We start from the raw sequence: 21105 nt of genomic DNA, 5'->3' as shown, positions 1-21105 counted from the left end.
GCCAAACCTCCTTTTCTGGCAATTTAGGGTCTCTCCTCTGGGCCAAACCCCGGTTAACGAATGCAAGAGCTCACCAGAGTTCCTCTGCACTTCCCTCTTCGACTTCTGCCAAGGATCGACCACTGACTGCTCCAGGACGCCTGCAAAACTGCAACAAAGTAGCAAGATGACTACCAGCAACATTGTAGCGCCTCATCCTGCTGGCTTTCTCAACTGTTTCCTGGTGGTGCATGCTCTGAGGGCTGCCTGCCTTCACCCTGCACTGGAAGCCAAGAAGAAATCTCCCATGGGTCAATGGAATCTTCCCCCTGTTAACGCAGGCACCAAACGTCTGCATCACCGGTCCTCTGGGTCCCCTCTCATCCTGACGAGCATGGTCCCTGGAACACAGGAGTGGGTCCAAGTGTTTCCTAAAGTCTAGTGGCCCTTCTGTCCAAATTTGGTGGAGGTAAGTCCTTGCCTCTCCACGCCAGACAACAAACCTGTGTACTGCATGATTTGCAGCTGCTCCGGCTTCTGTGCACTTTTCCAGGACCTCCTTCGTGCACAGCCTAGCCTGGGTCCCCAGCACTCCATCCTGCATTGCCCAACTCGCTGTGTTGGAGTCCGACGTCGTGGGACCCTCCTTTGTGACTCTGAGTCAACTGATGTCCTCAGATCTTCTAAGTGTCTGCTCTGGTACTTCTGTGGGTGCTGCCTGCTTGTGTGGATGCTCTCTGAGTTGCTGAGCGTCTCCTCTGTCTTTTCCTCCAAGGGGCAACATCCTGGTCCTTCCTGGTCCCCAGCAGTATCCAAAAACCTCAACTGCGACTCTTGCAGCTATCAAGGCTTTTTTGCAGTATTTCTGCCTGAAAACACTTCTGCAACCTCCAGCAGGCCATGGGACATCTTCCTTCTAAAGGAGAAGTTCCTAGCCCTTTTCGTTGTTGCAGAATCTTCAGCTTCTTCCACCCAGAGGCAGCCCTTTTGCACCTTCATCTGGGGTTTAGTGGGCTACTGCCCTCCCTGGACACTTTTGTGACTCTTTGACTTGGTCCCCTTCCTTTACAGGTCCTCAGGTCCAGGAATCCGGCTTCAGTGTTTTGCTGGTGCTTGTGGTTCTTGCAGAATCCCCTATCACGACTATTGTGTCTTTCTGGGGTAGTAGGGTAACTTTACTCCTACTTTTCAGGGTCTTGGGGTGGGGTATTTTGTACACCCTTACTGTTTTCTCACAGTCCCAGCTACCCTATACAATCTCCCATAGGTCTGGGGTCCATTTGTGATTCGCATTCCACTTTTGGAGTATATGGTTTGTGTTGCCCCTAGACCTATGTCTACCTGTTGCATCCTATTGTGACTCTACATTGTTTGCACTACTTTTCTTACTGTTACTTACCTGTTTTGGGTTTGTGTACATATAATTTGTGTATATTACTTACCTCCTAAGTGAAGTTATCCTCAGAGATACTTTTGGCATATTGTCACTAAAATAAAGTACCTTTATTTTTAGTAACTGAGTATTGTGTTTTCTTATGATATTGTGCTATATGATATAAGTGGTATAGTAGGAGCTTTGCATGTCTCCTAGTTCAGCCTAAGCTGCTTTTCCATAGCTACCTCTAACAGCCTAAGCTGCTAGAAACACCTCTATTCTACTAATAAGGGATAACGGGACCTGGCACAAGGTACCCACTATAAGCTAGGCCAGCCTCCTACAATCAGGAAAACCAGAACAGGGGGACACTACTTTTCCTACCTCGCAGCCACCGCCTGGAATGCCCTTCCACTCCACATCAGACAAACCACCCCCTTTCTCAACTTCGTGAAGAAGCTGAAGACATGGATTTTTTAAGAACCACCTCACCGGTAGATGCTACGCTTTCCCCCCAGCGCCTTGAGACCCTTGCAAGTGAATAGTTGCACTCTACAAACACTGATTCATTGATTGATTGATTTGGTAATCCCACCATATGCACACAACTAGACTTTGAAAAGACATGAAGAAGACTACTGTCATAGAAGGGAAGTTTTGGAGAAGCACCAGCAGACCAGTTGGGAATGGACCTTGGCTGGACCTGGATTAATAGAATGTTTGATCATATCATCACTGCTAAGTGTGCCCTGAATCTGTACCTATTTCCTAGACGTATGGAAGCTTTAATAGTGACCACAAGGAAGGCAATCCACATTCCTGTAAATTTAGGAGAGCATTCTTATCTAAAGGACCAGGTCAAGGTGCCTAGGTTCCCAGTGAAGGCACACTAGAGGTGGGTAAGAATTTCAAGTTTGCTTCACTGGGAGGTTTTTGGAATGAGGTTTGAGTTTACCATAAGACCACAGGATAAAGGTGGAACTCTGATATCTATTGTCAACGTAAGTAGAAGTGAACAGAGCGGTGTGCTAGAATTCTTTGTTTTAGCATGCACAGACTTGATGACACAGCCTTTCACCACTGTTACAATTCGGGCTCCAGACTATGCTCCTTCAGCTGTGAAGTTACACCCCACTAGGCTGCAACACATATTCCTGCTCCTGCTCCCATATTCCTGCTCCCATTCCACCCGCAGCCCAGCAGGGGTGTGGTATCACAATATCTCAATATTTTTAGAGGATTGTGCAAATTCAATATTAAGCTAGTGTATCTATAGTTACCCATTAAACAGGCACTCTACTGCTCTACTCATGTTCCAGAAATATGAAACAGCATGGAACAATGTTTACAACATAATTAAATGTAACATGTTTCTCATACGAAGGTGTGGCCTGTATTCTCACTGTTAAATCCATTGTATGTGTATGTAATAGGTGCCATGATTCAATAAACAAATATGTTTCCATTTTTTAAAGGACAGATGACAATTTTGATGGGATAGAACCTTAAACTACCAGCCAGGTTTATAAACCTCATGCCAAGCTGAGCTTCTAAGAAGAAGATTTTGTTGTCCCGGGACACTCATGTTGATGATCTGTGATACATTCTGCAGGCACAGTATTCTCTCTTGGAGATTTAGACCAAATGATGCCAAAGAATGTATGGCACCCAATGATGGTTATGTGGCAGGCTGTTTTTCTGGAAGCTGGAAGAGGATATCTGGTGGATCCCTCTCCTGTCATTATTCCCATCCAAGCACAATGGGCCCTACATCTACTTAATGCCTATGCAAAAACAAAGATGAAGTGAGTAATTTGATTGAATTCTTGGGTGCCTCATTATTTTTAAAATACTAACGCACACCCAGTTCCTAGAGGCACAGGATGGAGCAACATCCCTAGATCTTTTTGTGAGCTGCTGCTGGATAAGTAGCTTTCTAGTCTTCCTCTTTAACTCCTATGCATCTAGAATATTTCTGATGGGAAACCCTGCAGATATTATAGTTGGTCAGGTCTGATATTAGAAATGTCATATATTGTTGCTTTGCCAATGAAGGCTCTGCAGGCCTGGTTCCCCTCAATGTCCATCTCTTGTCTGCTAATTCTTGTTTCATTGCCAGCAACATGATCTCTACATTATACTGATAGATGTTTGACTTCACTATCCCTGACCATCACATGTCCTAGGCTGTTATTAAAGGCTTAATCCATTTATACTGATTTTCTGCTGCACTGTGTTAGACTTGGCATCCTTGGCGTGGTCTCCCCTTACTTTTTTGCTCTGTTTCCCCGGTTGATGATGTATGCTGTGTGTCACTCTGGGCACTTTACCGCTGCTATCCAATGCTAAAGTGCAAGTGCTCCTATTAACAATGTATGTTTAACTGGCTTTCCCTTATTGGCATATTTGATTTACTAGTAAGTCCCTAGTGCAGTGCACTAGAGGTGCCCAGGGCCTGTAAATCAAATGCTACTAGTGGGCCTGCAGCACTGGTTGTGCCACCCACATTAGTAGCCCTGTAAACATGGCTCAGACCTGCCACTACAGTGTCTGTGAGTGCAGTTTTAGACTGCCAATACGACTTGGCAAGTGTACCCACTTGCCAGACCTAAACCTTCCCTTATTTTTACCTATAAGGTAACCCTAAGGTAGGCCCTTGGTAGCCCCATGGGCAGGGTACAGTGTATGTAAAAGCTGGGACATGTGTTTTACATGTCCTAAAGGTGAAATACTGCCATATTCGGTTTTCACTGCTGCAAGGCCTATCCCTCTCATAGGTTAACATTGGGGCTGCCTTTAAATATTATTAAAGTGCAGATTCCCTTAGGGAGCAGAAAGAAAAATGGAGTTTAGGGTCTCTGAACTCACAATTGAAAAATACTTCTTTTAGTGAAGTTGTTTTTTAGATTGTGTGTTTGAAAATGCCACTTTTAGAAAGTAGGCATTTTCTTGCTTAAACCAGTCTGTGACTTTGCCTGTTTGTGGATTCCCTCTTTAGGTCAGTTTGACAGTTCGGATGTTTGCACCTCTCTCTCGACGGTGGCACAGAGGGAGCTGGGGTGTAGCCTGCATATCCTGATGAGCCATCTGTGCTAGGAGGGAGGAGTGGAGTGGTCACTTACACCTGAAAGGGCTGTGCCTGCCCTCACACAATGCAGTCTCTGACCCTCTGGTGTGTTCCTGGGGCCTGGCCTGGGCAAGGCAGGATCTTACAAACAAGAGAGACTTTCCTTTGAAGTAGGCCTACTTCAAAGTGAGAAAGGGGTATAAGAAAAGCCCACAAACCTCTTAAAATTAGATCACTTCCGTAATCAAGAGGAATCTCTGCCAAGGAGAAGAGCTGCCCCTGCCTGTGACTGCGCTTGTTGGGCTATCCAGCAGTTGATGCTTCTGCATGTGAAAGGGGACAAGGACTGGACTTTGTGGTATATTCCTGCTTGTGAAGAATCTCCAAGGGCTTGGACTGAGCTTGCCCCCTGTACTGAAGTCTCAGGGCCATCAAAGACTTCCCCTACCTGCACTTGGACTCTCTGCTGAGAATCCTGCTCTGACAAGTGGTGCCCTATCCAGTACCTGGTCACTTGAAAGGAGAAGCTGGTGAAAATCCATGAAAACTGACTTTGGATGCTGGAATGCGATGACCCTCGCAGGCTCAATACCGCTGCAGCCCGCCAAAGTCTGCGACTCCGTGGAAGTCGCTGCACAACGTCGTGACCACCAGATATCGACTCCGCCCAAAGTGCATGGATTCAACGCTTCACACCGACACTGCCTCACGTCCACCGCTCCGCATCAAGGACCCGACGCCTCTTCGTGACACCTCAGTTCCTTCGCTCTGCAGCACGGGAACCAACGCTGCCTTGGATCTAGCGATGCCCTGATCCCCGACTTTCACTCCAGCTAGTTTTCACACTTTACTGTACTGTACCTGGGGGTCTGCGTGACTCCATGCGTGGCGCCGTTGGCGTCGGACTGTTGGGAACAACTCTGTCACGGCGCTGTGTTAACACCTCATTGAAGTTTAATCCTTAAAAATTAATATCTTGACTTTTGTATGTCAGATTTTTGTTGTTTTGGCCTTCTATTGTTTAGATAAATATTGGCTATTTTTCCAAACCTGTGTTGAGTCATTAATACTTTACACCTTGTCTCTGAAGTTAAGCCTACCTGCTCGTGCCAAGCTTCCAAGGGATGAGCGGGAGTTAACTGAGTGTGATTCTTCTTTACCCTGACTAGAGTGAGGGTCTTTGCTTGGACAGGGGGTAACCTGACTGCAGCTAAAGTCCCCATTTCTAACACACTGCTTCTTGCAGTGCCATATTCTAGATTGTCTAAGATGTCTTGGTCTCCCTATCATGTGGATCTTGGTGCTTCCTTTGCAATAAATGTGGCACAACTGAAGATGTATTAGAGGTTCCATGATAATTTTCTTACAAATATGAAAGAAATTTTGATACAGGCATGGAAGAAATTGACTAATTTTTAGGAGTCGCCTTTCAGACAGCTTTAGCTGTCTCTGCTTCCTAATAAATCATACATGGTATGCATACTTAGAGGGACTTTTGGCCTACTGGCTTCATCTGTTGTTCTGCTGAATTGTCAATTCACATTTTGCTTCCACACACCACATCATACAAAATGGGGAAATTGGTCATCCTAGGGTTCTCTTCACTTTGAGTGACTGCTCAAAGCTTGTGCACATTGGTCTCTCCCACTTAAAGATAGGTTCTTTATCATCATTGACAAAACATTTTTAAAGTACGCTTTTCAGATTTTATTTCTATGCAGTTTCTTTAAAAAAAGGCTATGTAGCTCTTTTGCCTGCACTTCAGATGCAAAGTTAGATAGTGATTTATTTCGTGTGTACTTTATAATGTTGCTGTTCTACAGTGTTAACTGTACCACTAGACTGTGTAACTGTCTACCCGTGTGCTTGCTTGAAAGATAATTTCTTCTTGTTGCCTTCACAAAAAGTAATAGTAAAATGCATAGCACAACCGAAGAGCATTTTTTTACATGAGTAGTAAGTGACCCATTTCAGTGAATGGTTTTAGTTTTGATTTTTTTCATTGCAAGCACGCGATGGCCACATTTATTTGGTGGTATGTTTTCCTGTTACTGCTGGGTGGGCACCGAAGAGGCATCTGCTGCCCAAATTGCTTGATGGATGTCCACCCAATAAAAATGATCCTGTTCAAAAAGATGTGGTAGCTCATTTAAACATTTAAGCTAATTATGGAACTTAGGGCCAGATGTAGAAAGCTTTTTGCATGGTGCAAACTGCGAAAATCGTAGTTTGCGCCATGCAAAAAGCCTTCTGCGATGCACATTCACAATTTGCGAGTCGGTACCGCCTCGCAAATTGTGAATGCAACTCGCAAATAGGAAGGGGTATTCCCTTCCTATTTGCGACTCGCATTGCAATGCAGAATTGCTTTGTGACCGCGAATGCGGTCGCAAAGCAATTCGCAGTTACCACCAGTTTCACACTGGTGGTAACTCATTCGCAAAAGGGAAGGGGTCCCCAAGGGATCCCTTCCCCTTTGTGAATGTTGCCCAAAAGGTTTTTTCAGCGCAGGCAGTGGTCCAATGGACCACTGCCTACTCTGAAAAACCAAAACCAAATGGTTTCGTTATTTTTTTTTATTTTGCAACTCGTCTTCCTTTAAGGAAAACGAGCTGCAAAATAAAAATAAAAAACTGCTTTATTTAAAAAGCAGTCACAGACATGGAGGTCTGCTGACTTCAGCAGGCCACCATCCCTGTGAGTGCAGGGACTCGCTATGGGGTCGCAAAATGCGACCCACCTCATTAATATTCATGAGGTGGGTCTTTGCGACCCCATAGCGAGTCGCAGACGGTGTCTGAGACCCCGTTCTGCATCCGCATTTGCGATTCGGAAATTGCGAGTCGCACAGACTTGCAATTTCCGAATCGCAAATGCAGAAGTTGCTACATCTGGCCCCTAGTGCTGCAAAATCACAGCTAGTTTTTGTTTTCAACCTTGAGAATGTGTTGCATGATTTCTTCACAGTTATTTGCCCCTACATGAACGCTGCCAATAAAACTCTGGGTGAAACATACAAAAACAGGAAAAATACCTTTACACTTCCTACTCCTTATTTCCCAGTTAGTAATATTGAGTGGTAATTACCTCATCTGTCTGTAACCACTTAATTTTAGTACCAAACTCTAAATGAGAAAACAGCTCCGTAAAGATGTGCACAAAACGATGTCTGTAAAGAAAAAAGTCCCCGAAAGTTTCTAAAATACCTACTTCCTAATCTGCAGCTAATTGAACAAATGTTGCTTTTTATGAAAGTTTTTATAAGATCTCATTTTATTCTTGTTAAGTACTTATTGTTAGCAAGGTGTCTAAAAACAATGCAGAGATACCCACTGGGTTATTAAGATTATCTGGCATTCATACCATTCCAGAGATGCTTCTTGTCCAGAATGTTGTTGCCAAGTACCATCACTATGCTGTTCTCAGCTTTCCCCCATTGTGAACAACCTTTGTCTGTCTCTAGTATCCTGGGCCTCCAGATGAATAGCACCATTTGTACCTTGACCAGACTGTCTCCACTATTCAAGAATTTTTCTCACTTTTGTCATATATTCCTGTGATCAAAAAACTAAGCTGCTATTCTCATTTGTTGATGGTGTGAATGAATTACTATTTTTGAAGCTCTAAACTACATTATATTGAATCTTGATATAATGAGACTTTGGTACCCTCTTAATTATTAAAGCCTCATGGTTATGTCATAACTAAGGAATACTCCACAACTCAGGCTAACTCATAACTCTTTATACATCCCCCATCTCATCACACTGTACTTATACGATAAAGGAGTCAGAGAGGAAGAGAGCATGAGATGTTGCTTGTCCAGGAACTCACTAGCTCCTAAAAAGGGCCAGAGCTTATGTTGCATTCTGTAGTTACGGCCACTAAACAAACACTTAAGTAAAATGTACGCTAAGACACATCAACTCAGGTTTGAAGAACCCTCCATTGTAGATTCCTCGGTTTTATCATGTTGAAGATGATCACTTTTATATCCATGTGAACAAAAAGCCCAGCTGGTTTCCTCATTTGTTTATAGTGTAGTCAGATTACTATTTCCGAAGACAGAAACTTTAATATATTGAAAATTAATATAATGAAACAGTGGCACCCTTTCATGAAAATATCGTGATTTTGTCATAAATAAGGAATATTATTTGAAGCACAACTCAGTTGTATGCAGCAAAGGAGAAAAAGGGCACATGTTACAGTTTCATTACTATATTAAATTCAGTAAGATATATTGTTCATGGAATTAGATACATATCCTAGAGTGACTGACGTTATAGGCCATGCCCACAGAGGACAATGGCCCAGGGCTCCCACCTTCCAAGGGACCTCGGGGAAAGTGAAATTTCTCCCTAGTTCACTTTTGTGTCTTTGTTTGTCATATTCTATTATATATAAGTCAATATTTCAGGCAGTATAGGACTTCAATTAGTATCAAAAGGTTAATACAATTCTAAGTTCTTCCAAATAGGGGGCACCGAAAATATTTCGTGCCCAGGCCCCTAAAATCCTTGAGATAACACTGTCTATATTGAATAACTGTGCAGTGACGCAGTGCTCAGTGCAGAAGTGTAGTACGGAGATGATCCCAAGGAAAACACATGAGAAGGCGGGCCTAGCAATAGGCATACAAGTGGCTATATTCATTTAAGTGTCAAGGACAAAAATGTCAGCGACTTTAGAGTTCATTAAAAAAGTGTGCATGTCACTTGTATAATGTCACCGTTTGAGCCTGGAGTAATGTTCATGGGATCATCTTTCACAAGTGGAGTAAAATGTAATGTATCTGAGTTGTGATGTGAAATGAAAGGTGAAGAACACTTAGAATGGCAGGCGAACCCAGGAAATGCTCCAACAAATGGAATGAATAGTCAAACTACTGTTGCAGGTAAAAAACATTCTTGCTGCAAAATCTGCTGTTCAGTATTAATTGTGGCACCAAGTGCCCAGGAATTGGGAAAGTTTTGCTCACAGTTATTTGATTTGGAATATGGAAGGCTGCCCACTGAACTTCTAAGGTACACCACAGTGGAATTTAATAAGATTAAAATAACAAAAACACACTAACAGTACCAAATATGGTGACATAATTCAGACTGTCACTCAGTGGAGTTGAGGCGTGAGCTAGTTCTTTTATGGGTCGTACCATCCACATTCGCTAGTATGTCTTATGAGTCTACTTGGATAGCCCTTTCAATCAGTTTTTTTCTATAGTTGTCTGCCTTGCTAAAAAGTTTTCAGTTTGCAGTTGCAGTGAATCCTTAGAATTGTCCACTAAGAAAGTAGGGGTGGGCCGAATTTTTATTTTCTCCAAAGGAATTGGAGTAATTTAGTAATTCTGCATTGCCCTTGTAATGCGGAATCACTAATAAATTCAGCTGCTCCGCTGGAGGAATTATTCAGCATTGTCTGGTTTTTAAACAGGGCTGGAAGAGGGAGCAGTTCCCCTTTTTCTAAATACCACTGCAGTGACTTTTAAGCATAGAGGTCCATAATATGCAGTGGCATTTAAAAATAGAGGGACTGCTCCCTCTTCTGCACCTGTTTAAATACCACTGACTGCACTGCTGTGCATATCCCTCAGCTGTCTTACATACTCAGAATATATAAGGCTTATATCATTTGAGCACGTAAAGATGCCAAGAGATATGAATATAAGTGCATACCCTTTATTGCCCTTACATACTATGCAGTAATCACTGCAGAGTACATAAGGGCACCAAGGGATGTGCACAGTAGTGCCAAATACCAAATGCACTTAGAGAGAATATGCCTCAGTGTCCCTAAATACTCTGCAGTAATCTGAGTGCTTAGGGGTATACACTGTAAGTGCATTTGGCATTTTGGCAGTGCTATTTCTTAGTACATAATGGCTTGGTTTTGAGCCCCTCTGGCTATACTTTTTAAAATAATTTGTACCACACGCTACGTCCTATATAAGGGACAGTTCATACTTCCTTGAGAAAGTAGAATATTTGCCTTATGATCCAGACATAGACTTGTTAGTGTTGTTTGTTTTGATTTACTAATGACCGACCTGAAAACAATCTCTGTCATGCACTTCTTAGGTTAAAGAAGACGTTTATTATTACTTATTATTACTTCACCATGAGGTTCCTGAGAGAGGAGATTAGTAGGTTGGAGGCACATGTTTAAAAATAGTCACAGCAATGAAAGGAACATATATCAAAGTGATTCTCAATTGCAATGTACACTGCAAATATATGTGATTATAATATAGCATAACTGTCAAAGCAAAGAATAAAAGTTCAAATTCATCACCATAGGGCCTATCACTGCTCGTCATCTTTCTCATGCCTGCAAGGTGATGACTCCTGTTCAACTGCGAGAAAGAGATCTTTTACCCTTACGGGACAGGTCAGGCAGCTGACGTCTGCTCCTGACTGAAGTCTCGGAAAATTCCCCTCGCTGCTGCCCATGGACACCTTTTATAGATTGAATAATGAAAAAGCCTGCTGTCAGGCCCTTCCCTCTAATAGTCAAAACATGCTGGCTACTGTAGGTCAGAATTGGAAGAAAAGAAGCCCTGAAAGTTGGCCAAGTTTTCAAGGCTGTCTTTCCCAAGACTGCACTAGAGAAAAACACAAAATATGCTCTTCCTTATCATGCTAGTGTTTGGTGAGAGAACCTACGAAAAACACAAGCTTTGTTTACCATGTGGAAAAACACAACTCATCTGCAATGTCTTAACTGCAATGTCTAACGCCACGATAAAGCCATTAGGCAGCTAAACTGAATACAAAATGTAATGTCTAATGCCACGATAAAGCCAATAGGCAGCTAAACTGAATACGGAATGTAATGTCTAATGCCACGTTAAAGCCAATAGGCAGCTAAACCGAATACAAAATTTAATGTGCTACTGGTGAACATTGAACAACTAATATGCACAATGGTGAAACACAAAGTCAGTGGTCAAACATAATTATTTTCACTACAGTTGTTGAGCATAGAATAACTTTACACTAATATTCCAAATGAAGAGGCTTGTGAAGCCATTGACTTGGAAGACCTTCGCAGACCACACAATGTACTTTTCTATTTCTTAATGATTTCTACTTGCAAGTTAATGGCGCTGCCACGGGATCTTCTTTTTTTCCATGCCAAGCCATTGTATGTGTTGACGGGTTTGAGAATATGGTCTCAAAGATTAACAATTTGAAAATTGGCTTGGGCCTGGGTCCCACAGTGGCCCTAGTGTTGCTGGACTTTTCTGCTGCTTTCAATATGGTGACTTACACCATTCTTTCTGACCTTGTTGAAGCAGCAGGCCTAGGGGGAAGGTATTGGTCCCTTTCCTTTTTGTAAGACCACTTTCATACGGCCCACCTTGACACCTGCTTATCTAGCTGAATCCATAGCTCTTGGGGAGAATCTCATCTTTTTAATATTTATGTGAAGTTCTTGGCTTACCGTTAGGTGATTTGTGGAGTCAAATCTTACATGTATGCCAATGACATGCAGATACTCTTAAATTTTGAGAAACAGGAGAAATCTTAGCTGTTGTTTCAGCATAACTTCCAGTTTGACGTAGGGTGGTTGAGAAATAACACACCGATGTTAAACGCAAATAAGATTCAAGCACAGGTGGTGACTAACCGCTGTGCGGTATGGTCAGTCAAGTATTGGCCTGGTGAACTTGGAACCATTCTTAGACCTCTTCCTGTGGTAAAAGTTTGGGAGTCAAACCTGATGCAAATTTCACCTTGATGAGACAGATGTCGACCACTATTTCATCATGTTGATACCAACTTTCTTCTTCCAACTTGATAGTCTACGGAAACTAGCTGCATACCTTGATGCTAATAGCGGGTTCTTAGTTGTGCAAATATTGATAGTTTCCCGACTAGATTAGCAAATTCTGTTTAGTTTTCTGCACCAGCCTTTCTCATTCAGTCTACAGGTTGTACAAAACTCAGCCACCCACTTTCTGACTGCCATCCAGTTTTTCCTGATGCAAAGAAACACGTCTTGCAATTTTTAGTGAGGTACCTAAATATTTCTCAACTATCCGTTAGATGTAATAAACTGGAAAACGTGATGCTTTGTAGTTAAATACATTTGATGTTTTCTTTAGTGGTATATGTGGCCAGCATATTCATTTTACTCATCATATAAACATATTGTTTTCTTTATCTGATGTTCTGCATGTTTTTGTTTGTAATTTGAAAATTAACAGTATTCTTAATAATGGCTTTCAAATCACACTTTTATCATCTGCGTAGTGCTGCAGGTTTGTACAAAATATGTGGGTTAAAACACACAAAAGGGATGACATTTACATCTATATTACATGTTACCGGTGTTGTTAGAGTGAGTGTAGTTATTGTTAGGTTTCTGTTGGAATAGACCTTTAATTTTTCTATACAATTTTGGTGCGTCATTTAACAGATGGGCAAAAAATGTTCCCCAAAAAAGTTTGTCCCCTTTGGCATCCTTATGGAAAGTTGTGCTCTGATCTCTCGAGCCCAACCAAGAAAAGGTGGGAGAGATTTCCCATTTTAATTCCTTTAGGAATGTTTTCTCTCTGAGACAGAAATAAAACAGCAGAATGGAACTACAATAAATCTGGCACAAAATTAGAACTTTACTCAGAAAACAAACTTTGTGTGATTTGAAATAAATCCATGCAGCCATTTTCGAGAAGTTAGAGTATGAAGAAGGGACTCCAGTTTGGCACAAAGGGGTTAACTCCCAGAAAAATGTTCCAGATATCAGGACCGTTCTGCACTGAGGTAATATTGTGGTACTAAAGCAGTATCAAAAACTGAAAAAGTCCCTTTTGATTGGCTGCACGAGGATTTCGGTACTGCAGATTTGGAAAAAGAAACTGTAGCACCAAACAATCTGATTGACTGGCTGCAACATTGCAGAAAATGTTACTGCCACTGTTACATGACTCGGGGACTCAACCCACAAATCCTTAAAGAAATAATAAAGAGCAAATAAGGGGGCATGGGGACAAAACCTAACCTCTTGCCCTCTCTTATGTCAAAATTAAAAAATAGATATATTAGGTCACAGGAACTGTGGTTCCAATGGCTGGATCCATAGTAGTAGTGAGACCTTCCTATGTGGTACTTCAGCTCAAACTCAGTACCATGATAGCAAAAAATGTTAAATGCAGACTGTGCGAAATTGGTGTTGGCTGCCTGCTGTGGGTTCAATGTAGGGAAACCCCAAGGCTATGTGGCCAATCCTTGTTTGTGTACAGCTAAAGGCTGTGTGCAGTGAGGGGGGGCTGTCTGTGGTCGCTTGGGCACAGATCACTTGCAGGGTGTTGGCTCTAGGGTCTGGCCAGAGGCTGAAGGAGATAGAAGATTGACAATGTACAGGGGTTGGATGCAGTCCACCTATGGGGGTTGACTATAAGAGCAGGCTGGAAAGCAGGCCCTGGGACCAAACCCGCTGCATATGGCCTTTGCAGCCAAATTCAGCCACTGACTGTTTCCTTGTGAGCAACAGCATTTCCCACATCCACCCGAAAATGAGTTTGTATCAGAGTCAGGATTTGTGGGCCACTCCTTTAGCTGTCCTTTTTCTTTTATGCATTTCCCCTTTCATTCTTTAGACAGCTCACTAGCTTCGCAAAAGTTGTTAATGGGCAGCTTGGTTATTTTTATGAGTGTTTAGCCGCATCCTGTGCTGATGTATTACTCACTTCCTGTGCAGCGTGTTATTCATGACCACTGCTGTCTCGACTGGTGCAATGTCTAACTTGTTTGCTAATTAGGTCGAGCCTAGGCAGCGCGCATGCGCTGTCTCTCGGACTGTTGTAATTGCTCTGTGGGCTCTATGCCCACCTACTAGCTTGCTATTGGCAGTGTGCTTGTTATAATTAAATTCTTTGTTTGCTATTGGTTTCTGGCATGCATTTGTCATGCCTCCCTTCGTGTTTATCCCTCCCAAAGCGCAGCGACCAAGTACAATCTTCTTACACAGGTTTCCTTTTTTAGATATTTGTGGAACTTTTTTTTTTAGTATCAGTAGTCGCACTGTAGCGATCAGTCTGTTATGCGCCGGTTGCACGTTGCCTTTAACTTGTGTTTGCACAGCTTTGGTTAGTACATTTTAAAATGTGTTTAAAAATAACAGTGCGCGCGTTGTTTTATTGTTAATGTTTGAACAGTTTCGGTTATTATTAATTATTTTGCAATACATGCTTTCTTACACAAACACGCTCTCACGCACATAAACACATCTTTCTCCCACACTGAAGCACTCTCTTTTACACACACATGCTCTGCCTCACACACATCACTCACAGAGACATTCATACAGAGTTTATTGGAAGTTTTCACCATGTCAGGTTAATACTGCAGCGCCCGCTTTCCCTTTGATCTCGTGTTTGCACAGTTTCTGTTATTAATTGCTTTGCTTCCATGTTATGCAGAGTTTATGTGCTGTAAATTGACAAATCTTGACAGTGTCAGCACAGTTCTAATTATACACTGACCCCATATCAAACACTGCCAGTACAGGCTTAGTTGTGCTTGCTTACTATTTACGTATGTATTGGCATTTTTAGAAGACGACAAGTGGTACCATAAACTTTTACTTTACTTCCCCACAGCTTAAAATAACACGTTATGGTTCAGCTGTGCCTGTTTAAACTTTATTATTTATTAACATTTATTTAAAGCCTATCAGTGACAACTTTGTATTTTGTTTAGCGTTTGCGCAGCTTAAAATACTCCTATTTACAACTCAGCCTTCTATTATGCAGAGGCACATTTTTATTGAATTACTAATCGTGGTTCAGTTATTTTTTAGGCACCAGTATTGCACAGTTTTTTATAATCTTTTATTATTACCAAACAACGTGTAAAAGCAAGTCTATTGACGTGCATCACGATAGTCTGAAGCCTTTGAAGGTTATTTTTAATCCTTAATGGCATGTGCGGCTAGTTTTTTCCAAGGAACAAAAGTAATTTAGGCACCAAGAAAGAGTCTGCAAGTGGCCAGACAGGGTTCAGTAGTTTGTTGATGTGTTTAGAAAGATATTGCTTAGCTTCAGTTCCAATAGAATTAGCATAGCTTTAAAGATCATTATCATGAACCTAAACAGCAGATGTGGATGTTGATGGTGGTGTTTACAACTATGCTAATTCTCTCTTCACTGAAGACGAGTGTGATCTTTGATGAATACAGCCTAGTTTTTAACAATTTCACACCACTCCAGACTTTGTCCTTACTTTTGTTTAGTAATTTTATAATCGTTTGTAAATCTAGCAGGGTATAGGTTGCCTTTTATATCGTGTTTGCAAATTTTTTGTTTTAACATTGGAAATAATGCCTACATTTAACATTGCGCTATTTGTGTTTTATTTAAGGTATGCACAGATTTAGTTAGTAAAATTTGAAACATGTTTAAATATGACATTGCCCGCATATGCATTTCACTTCGGTTGGCCCAGTTTTAGGGATTAAATATCTTGCAGCGATATCATGCTAAGTTGCTGTGCCATTACATTGGTCTTAATAACACACACACACACTCTTTCAAACATACATGCTCTCACAAACATACACACACATCCTCTTTCCAAGACATATGTTTTTTCTCTCACTCTCTATAACACATACACTCTCTTTCTTTCTATCTGTCTCTTTCCATCTGTTTTATTCACACAGCACTCTGTCTCTTTCTTTCTCTCTAGCACACACTCCCTTACACACAGCACTATTTCTCTCGCACAAAGGCTGTCTCTCTTTTTCATCTTTTCTTCCCTTTTTCTTTAACAGATACACACACATACAAGCTTTCACGCACCTACACACATCCTTTCTCACATACACACGTACTCTCTTTTACACACACATAGTATGTCTCACAAACATCAGTCACAGGAACCTTCAGATACATTTTATTATAAATTTACACCATGTCAGGTCGACATTACAGTGCGCGATTTGTTTTTCAAATCGTGTTTTCTGTTTTTTCGTTTAGTAATCTTTAAACGTACTTAAATATAGCACTGTGCGGATTAACTTTCATCTGGTGTTTGCATTGTTACTTTGGGTCGTAATTTTTAAAACGTGATTAGATATAGTAGTGCGTGCATTTGTTTTTATCGCATTTGCACAGTTTTGAATAATAATTAGCTTGCAGCTATATTAGTCAAACATTCTGTGCCGTTACATTAGATCTTATAACACACATACGCTCTCTTACATAAACCCCCTCTCATGGACAAACACACATCCTCTCTCTCACACCATCACTTTTTATCTCTCTCTCAAACACAAATTATTTTTCTGTTTTTTGTCTATTTCTCACTTTCTCATTCACACAGCACTCTCTTTCTGTCTCTCTCTTTCCCTCTGTCACACACTGCACTAACTTTTTCACATACACACTGTCTCTCTCTCTCTCACTTTATCCTCTCTTTCTTTCACACACACATACGCTCTGTTACTTATACAAGCTCTCACTCACATGCATACATCCTTTTTGTAATACACACGCGCTCTCTCTTACACACACATGCTGTCTCACACACATCACTCACAGAGACATTCATATAGATTTTATTCTAAGTTTTGACCATGTCAGGTTAATACCGCAGCGCGCGCTTTGCCTTTCATCTTGTGTTTCCACAGTCTCGGTTATTAATTAACTCGCTGCCATATTATGCAGAGTTTTCGTGCTGTTAATTGACAAAATTCAACAGTGTCCGCACAGTTTTAATTATACACTGCCACAATTTTAAACACTGCCAGTAGAGGCTTAGTTGTGCCTGCTTAATATTTTCGTATATATTGGCATTTTTAAAAGACCACAAGTGCTCTCGTAAACTTTTGCTTTAGTTCCACACATCTTAAAATAACACCAGTTATGGTTTAGCTGTGCCTGTTTAAACTTTATTATTTATTAACATCAATTTAAAGCCCATTAGTGAAAACTTTGTATTTTGTTTAGCGTTGGCACAGCTTAAAATATTCTTATTTACAACTCAGCCTTTCAGTATACAGAGGCATATTTCATTTAAATACATGCCGCTACTTGTTTCCAAGGAAGTAAAGCAATTTAGCCACAAAAAAGGGTCTTCAGTGGCCAGACAGAGTTCTGGAGTTTGTTGATGTGTTTTGGAAGATATGCCTAGCTTCAGAAGGAAGAGAATTAGCATAGCTTGAAAGATCATTATCATGAACCTAAACAGCAGATGTGGATGTTGATGGTGATGTTTACAACTATGCTAATTCTCTCTTCATTGAAGACCAGTGTGATCTTTGATGAATACAGCCTAGTTTTTTTACAATTTCACACCACTCCAGACTTTGTCCTTATTTTCGTTTAGTAATTTTATAAACCTTTGTAAATCTAGCAGGGCATAGGTTGCCCTTTATATCGTGTTTGCTCTTTTTTAGGTTTAACATTGTAAAAAATGCCTAAATTTAACATTGTGCTTTTTGTGTTTTCTGTAAGGTATGCACAGATTTAGTTAGAAAATTTCGAGACATGTTTAAATAGAACATTGAGTGCATATGCATTTCACTTCGGTTGGCCCACTTTTAGGGATTAAATATTTTGCAGCAATCTTATGAAAAGTTTATTTGCTGTTATATTGGTACTCATAACACACATGCACTCTCTCACATATATACGCTCTTACGGACAGACCCTATTTTCGTTTACACACATACGGTATTTCACTTTCTCTTACTTACACACTCTCTGTCTTTCTTTTTCTCTGTCTCTATTCAACTCTCTCATTCATACAGCATTCTCTCTCTTTCCCGCACACCTTACTCACACACAGCAATAACTGTCTTACACACCCTGTCTTTTTGTTTACTTTATTCTCTAGATGTCATCTAGTCATCAAAGACATTCTTCAAGAAATGTTCTCAATATAAACTAAAAAATGAACACGCTTTATATTTAGACCAATGTTTTTACTGCTATTCAAATCAACAATGTGCACCAAATTTATATATATATATATACTAAAAAACAAATAAAATATTTTAAAAAAAAGAAATATTGTATTTTCTGAAATTACACTTACTTGTTGAAGCAAACATACCATTATATGATCACAATACCATTTGTATTATAATACAATAACATAAGCAACACCAATAGCTCAAATGATCACAAATGCGAGACCTACTACATTGCAAATGCTTGTTTTTTTCTTGCAAGTATATTGCCACCAGGTTTAGCTGGTAGCATTTTGCATTTTCTTTTAAAATTTTAATGTATCTTGGATATGCTTGCACAATAAAGCGAAAACACACCATTACTGTACTAGCGTGGCAAGGCCAGAATTATCAGGTTTGCCATTGCTTGTGCTTTGTATTTCTCGGTATACAAAATAGATATATTGTGAACCTGTTGTATTTTCTCTTTACTATACTAATGCCAACCGTGTGTCCGATGCATATTGTTGTCCACCCGACTTTAATATAAAAGTATCCACTAAGCTTTTTGAAGCTTGCGTTTTTATTAATGCACATATTTATAACAAACTTAATTTTAAAAACAATAGGTAAAAAACGTTCTCCAGAACCATTCAGAAAGAGTTGCAACAGCATTCACATTAGAGAACAGTGAACAGCAAGAAGCAGTGCTTCCTTTTGACAGTTTGTTAATTTTTTACAATCTAACATGAGGGAAATGAAGTATTTGTAAATGATGTTGAGTGTATTTGGTGAATGGGAATTATTATAATAATTGTTGCTGCACTAATACAAAAAATGTGAAATGGAAAAGTATGTATTGCTTTCATCAGACGGTCATTGATCTATCTTCAAAGTAGGATTGTGTGATTAGCAAAACGCCAGAACAATACATCCAATTCACTTCTCACAGGAAGGGAAAGGGCACTTTCCATACTGAGAAAACCAGTTGATTATCAAACAATGCCACCCTATAATTTTCAGTAATTTTCCCAGCCCATTGATGAGTGCTACAGAGACTGCTGCCTTGTACATGACCTACAATGTAACAACTGCACACGCAAGGATACGTCCAGAAAATAAGGTAAAATTGTTTAAAAGACTAATGTAAAGTGACTCATTGACAAAATATAACTAAATGATTCATTTTGCCTTGCAGCACCTCTGGTGGACGCCAGCTCAGGACACAGCAGTTCTGCGATGCTCATGCTTTTGTCGGTGGTATTTGTTGGCTTGGCAGTTTTTCTAATCTATAAATTCAAGAGGTAGGTGAGAACGGCTTTGTTCATTTAATGCAGTGTAAACAATGAAAGGATTCTGTAAAATTATGTTTGTGTGCAACCGGAGTCCCAGGAATGTTTACTTGTCCATGTGTCTCTGATTATCGGCCAGAGACCTAACTACATGTTAACTGCATTTTAATCTGCAAAATAAACAGCCTAAAATCCTGACAAGAAGTCAAACAAGCTTTGAAATATCATGCCCTCTTTACTTCTGGTTTGTGGTGTCAATGTTGCCGTAAGCCTTAAGGCAAGAAAGAAAAATGCCTTACAGTCACGGGGTCAAATGGCAGCTAATACTCAAACAGCTGGTGTAGTGGACACGTCACACCCCCGGAAACTGCACTACTCCACTGTCTGCAGGAATGAGAGATACACCCGCTGTCTGGTTCCTCATGCTTCAACTGGCCTTTACCAGGAAATGCTCAAAAGGCATTGACGGCTGACTTCGCATTGACCAATGCACATGCCTGTACGGAATTTATACCATACATCAGACTGTAATCACGTAGCAACCTTAAAATAAAATAAACGTAATGTTCTGTCCTGTATTTGGAGCCACTGAAAAGGGGATATTATAATTCATTTAGGGATTTCTTACATCATCCAAGAAAGGTTTGCCAATTGTTGTTCAACACACTATTGTGTATTTATCAAAAATCCAATGTAAAATGATTAGCATTAGTACAACCATTTCATCATTTGCGGATTTCGGTACCGCTCATAGGCTCCCTCTTACGTCCAATTATATGCAGTAATCAACGGTTAATTTACCTAAAGCACCTAGTTAGAAATTCAACCTGACACAAATCATTGTCACTGTTCTGCCCAAGGTTAACTGGTTATAACCTGATGAAAAGTTGCTGGGGAATTGTTCGAGCCGAAACGTGGGCTTAACAACAGTATTAATGGCGCACAGTGGTTTGCGCTTTGCAGTGTGCATCATGATTCAAATTGTGCATAGCAGATTTTACTCCGTTTGTGTCAGGCAAAAGTAATTTTTATTCACACTGATATCTGTTTTCACGTTGCTTTCCATCTGTTACCTAAGCTGCCTGCTTGTATGAAAATTATATTTTTAAGTGTCTTCAGCAAAAGAGTAAATCCCACGTCTCCTAAACAAGTCGTGGGACAACATACCCCTGGCATACACATACATGCCTGTTTATTCAAACGCAACGAAGCGTGGTATTTGTGTACTAAAGCAGGCTCCTGTCATGGCACCATACCAGTGTCATGAGGAAAGTCATAATATCATTGCAACAAAGAAAGATTCCCTGTTCCTTCTCAACCCTTCGCTATTACATTTTTTGCCTTCTATCCTGCCAACTGCAGACTGATACATGGCCCCTTGGCAGTCACATAGAAAATACATTATTAACTGTCTGCAGATATATCTCCGCATTAACTTATATGCCTTGGACAGCCATTTGCTGTATGATGTTAATGAAGCTCAGCGGTAGATCAAA

At 40.6% G+C, this 21105-nt stretch overlaps 1 protein-coding gene across 1 annotated transcript in view; it reads left to right on the top strand.

Annotated features, from left to right (window-relative positions):
• Positions 1–21105, top strand: part of SORCS3 (sortilin related VPS10 domain containing receptor 3) — a 2578554-nt gene that overhangs the window by 2488047 nt on the left and 69402 nt on the right. Inside the window, exon 25 of the mRNA XM_069239432.1 lies at positions 19516–19621. Coding sequence (XP_069095533.1) covers positions 19516–19621 — 106 coding nt within the window. The remainder of the gene's footprint in view (positions 1–19515; positions 19622–21105) is intronic.

This window comes from Pleurodeles waltl, chromosome 6, assembly GCF_031143425.1.
Source record: "Pleurodeles waltl isolate 20211129_DDA chromosome 6, aPleWal1.hap1.20221129, whole genome shotgun sequence".
Lineage (NCBI taxonomy): Eukaryota > Metazoa > Chordata > Amphibia > Caudata > Salamandridae > Pleurodeles > Pleurodeles waltl.
Note: the sequence above shows the minus strand (reverse complement) of the source record. Positions and strands in the feature narration are given on the sequence as shown.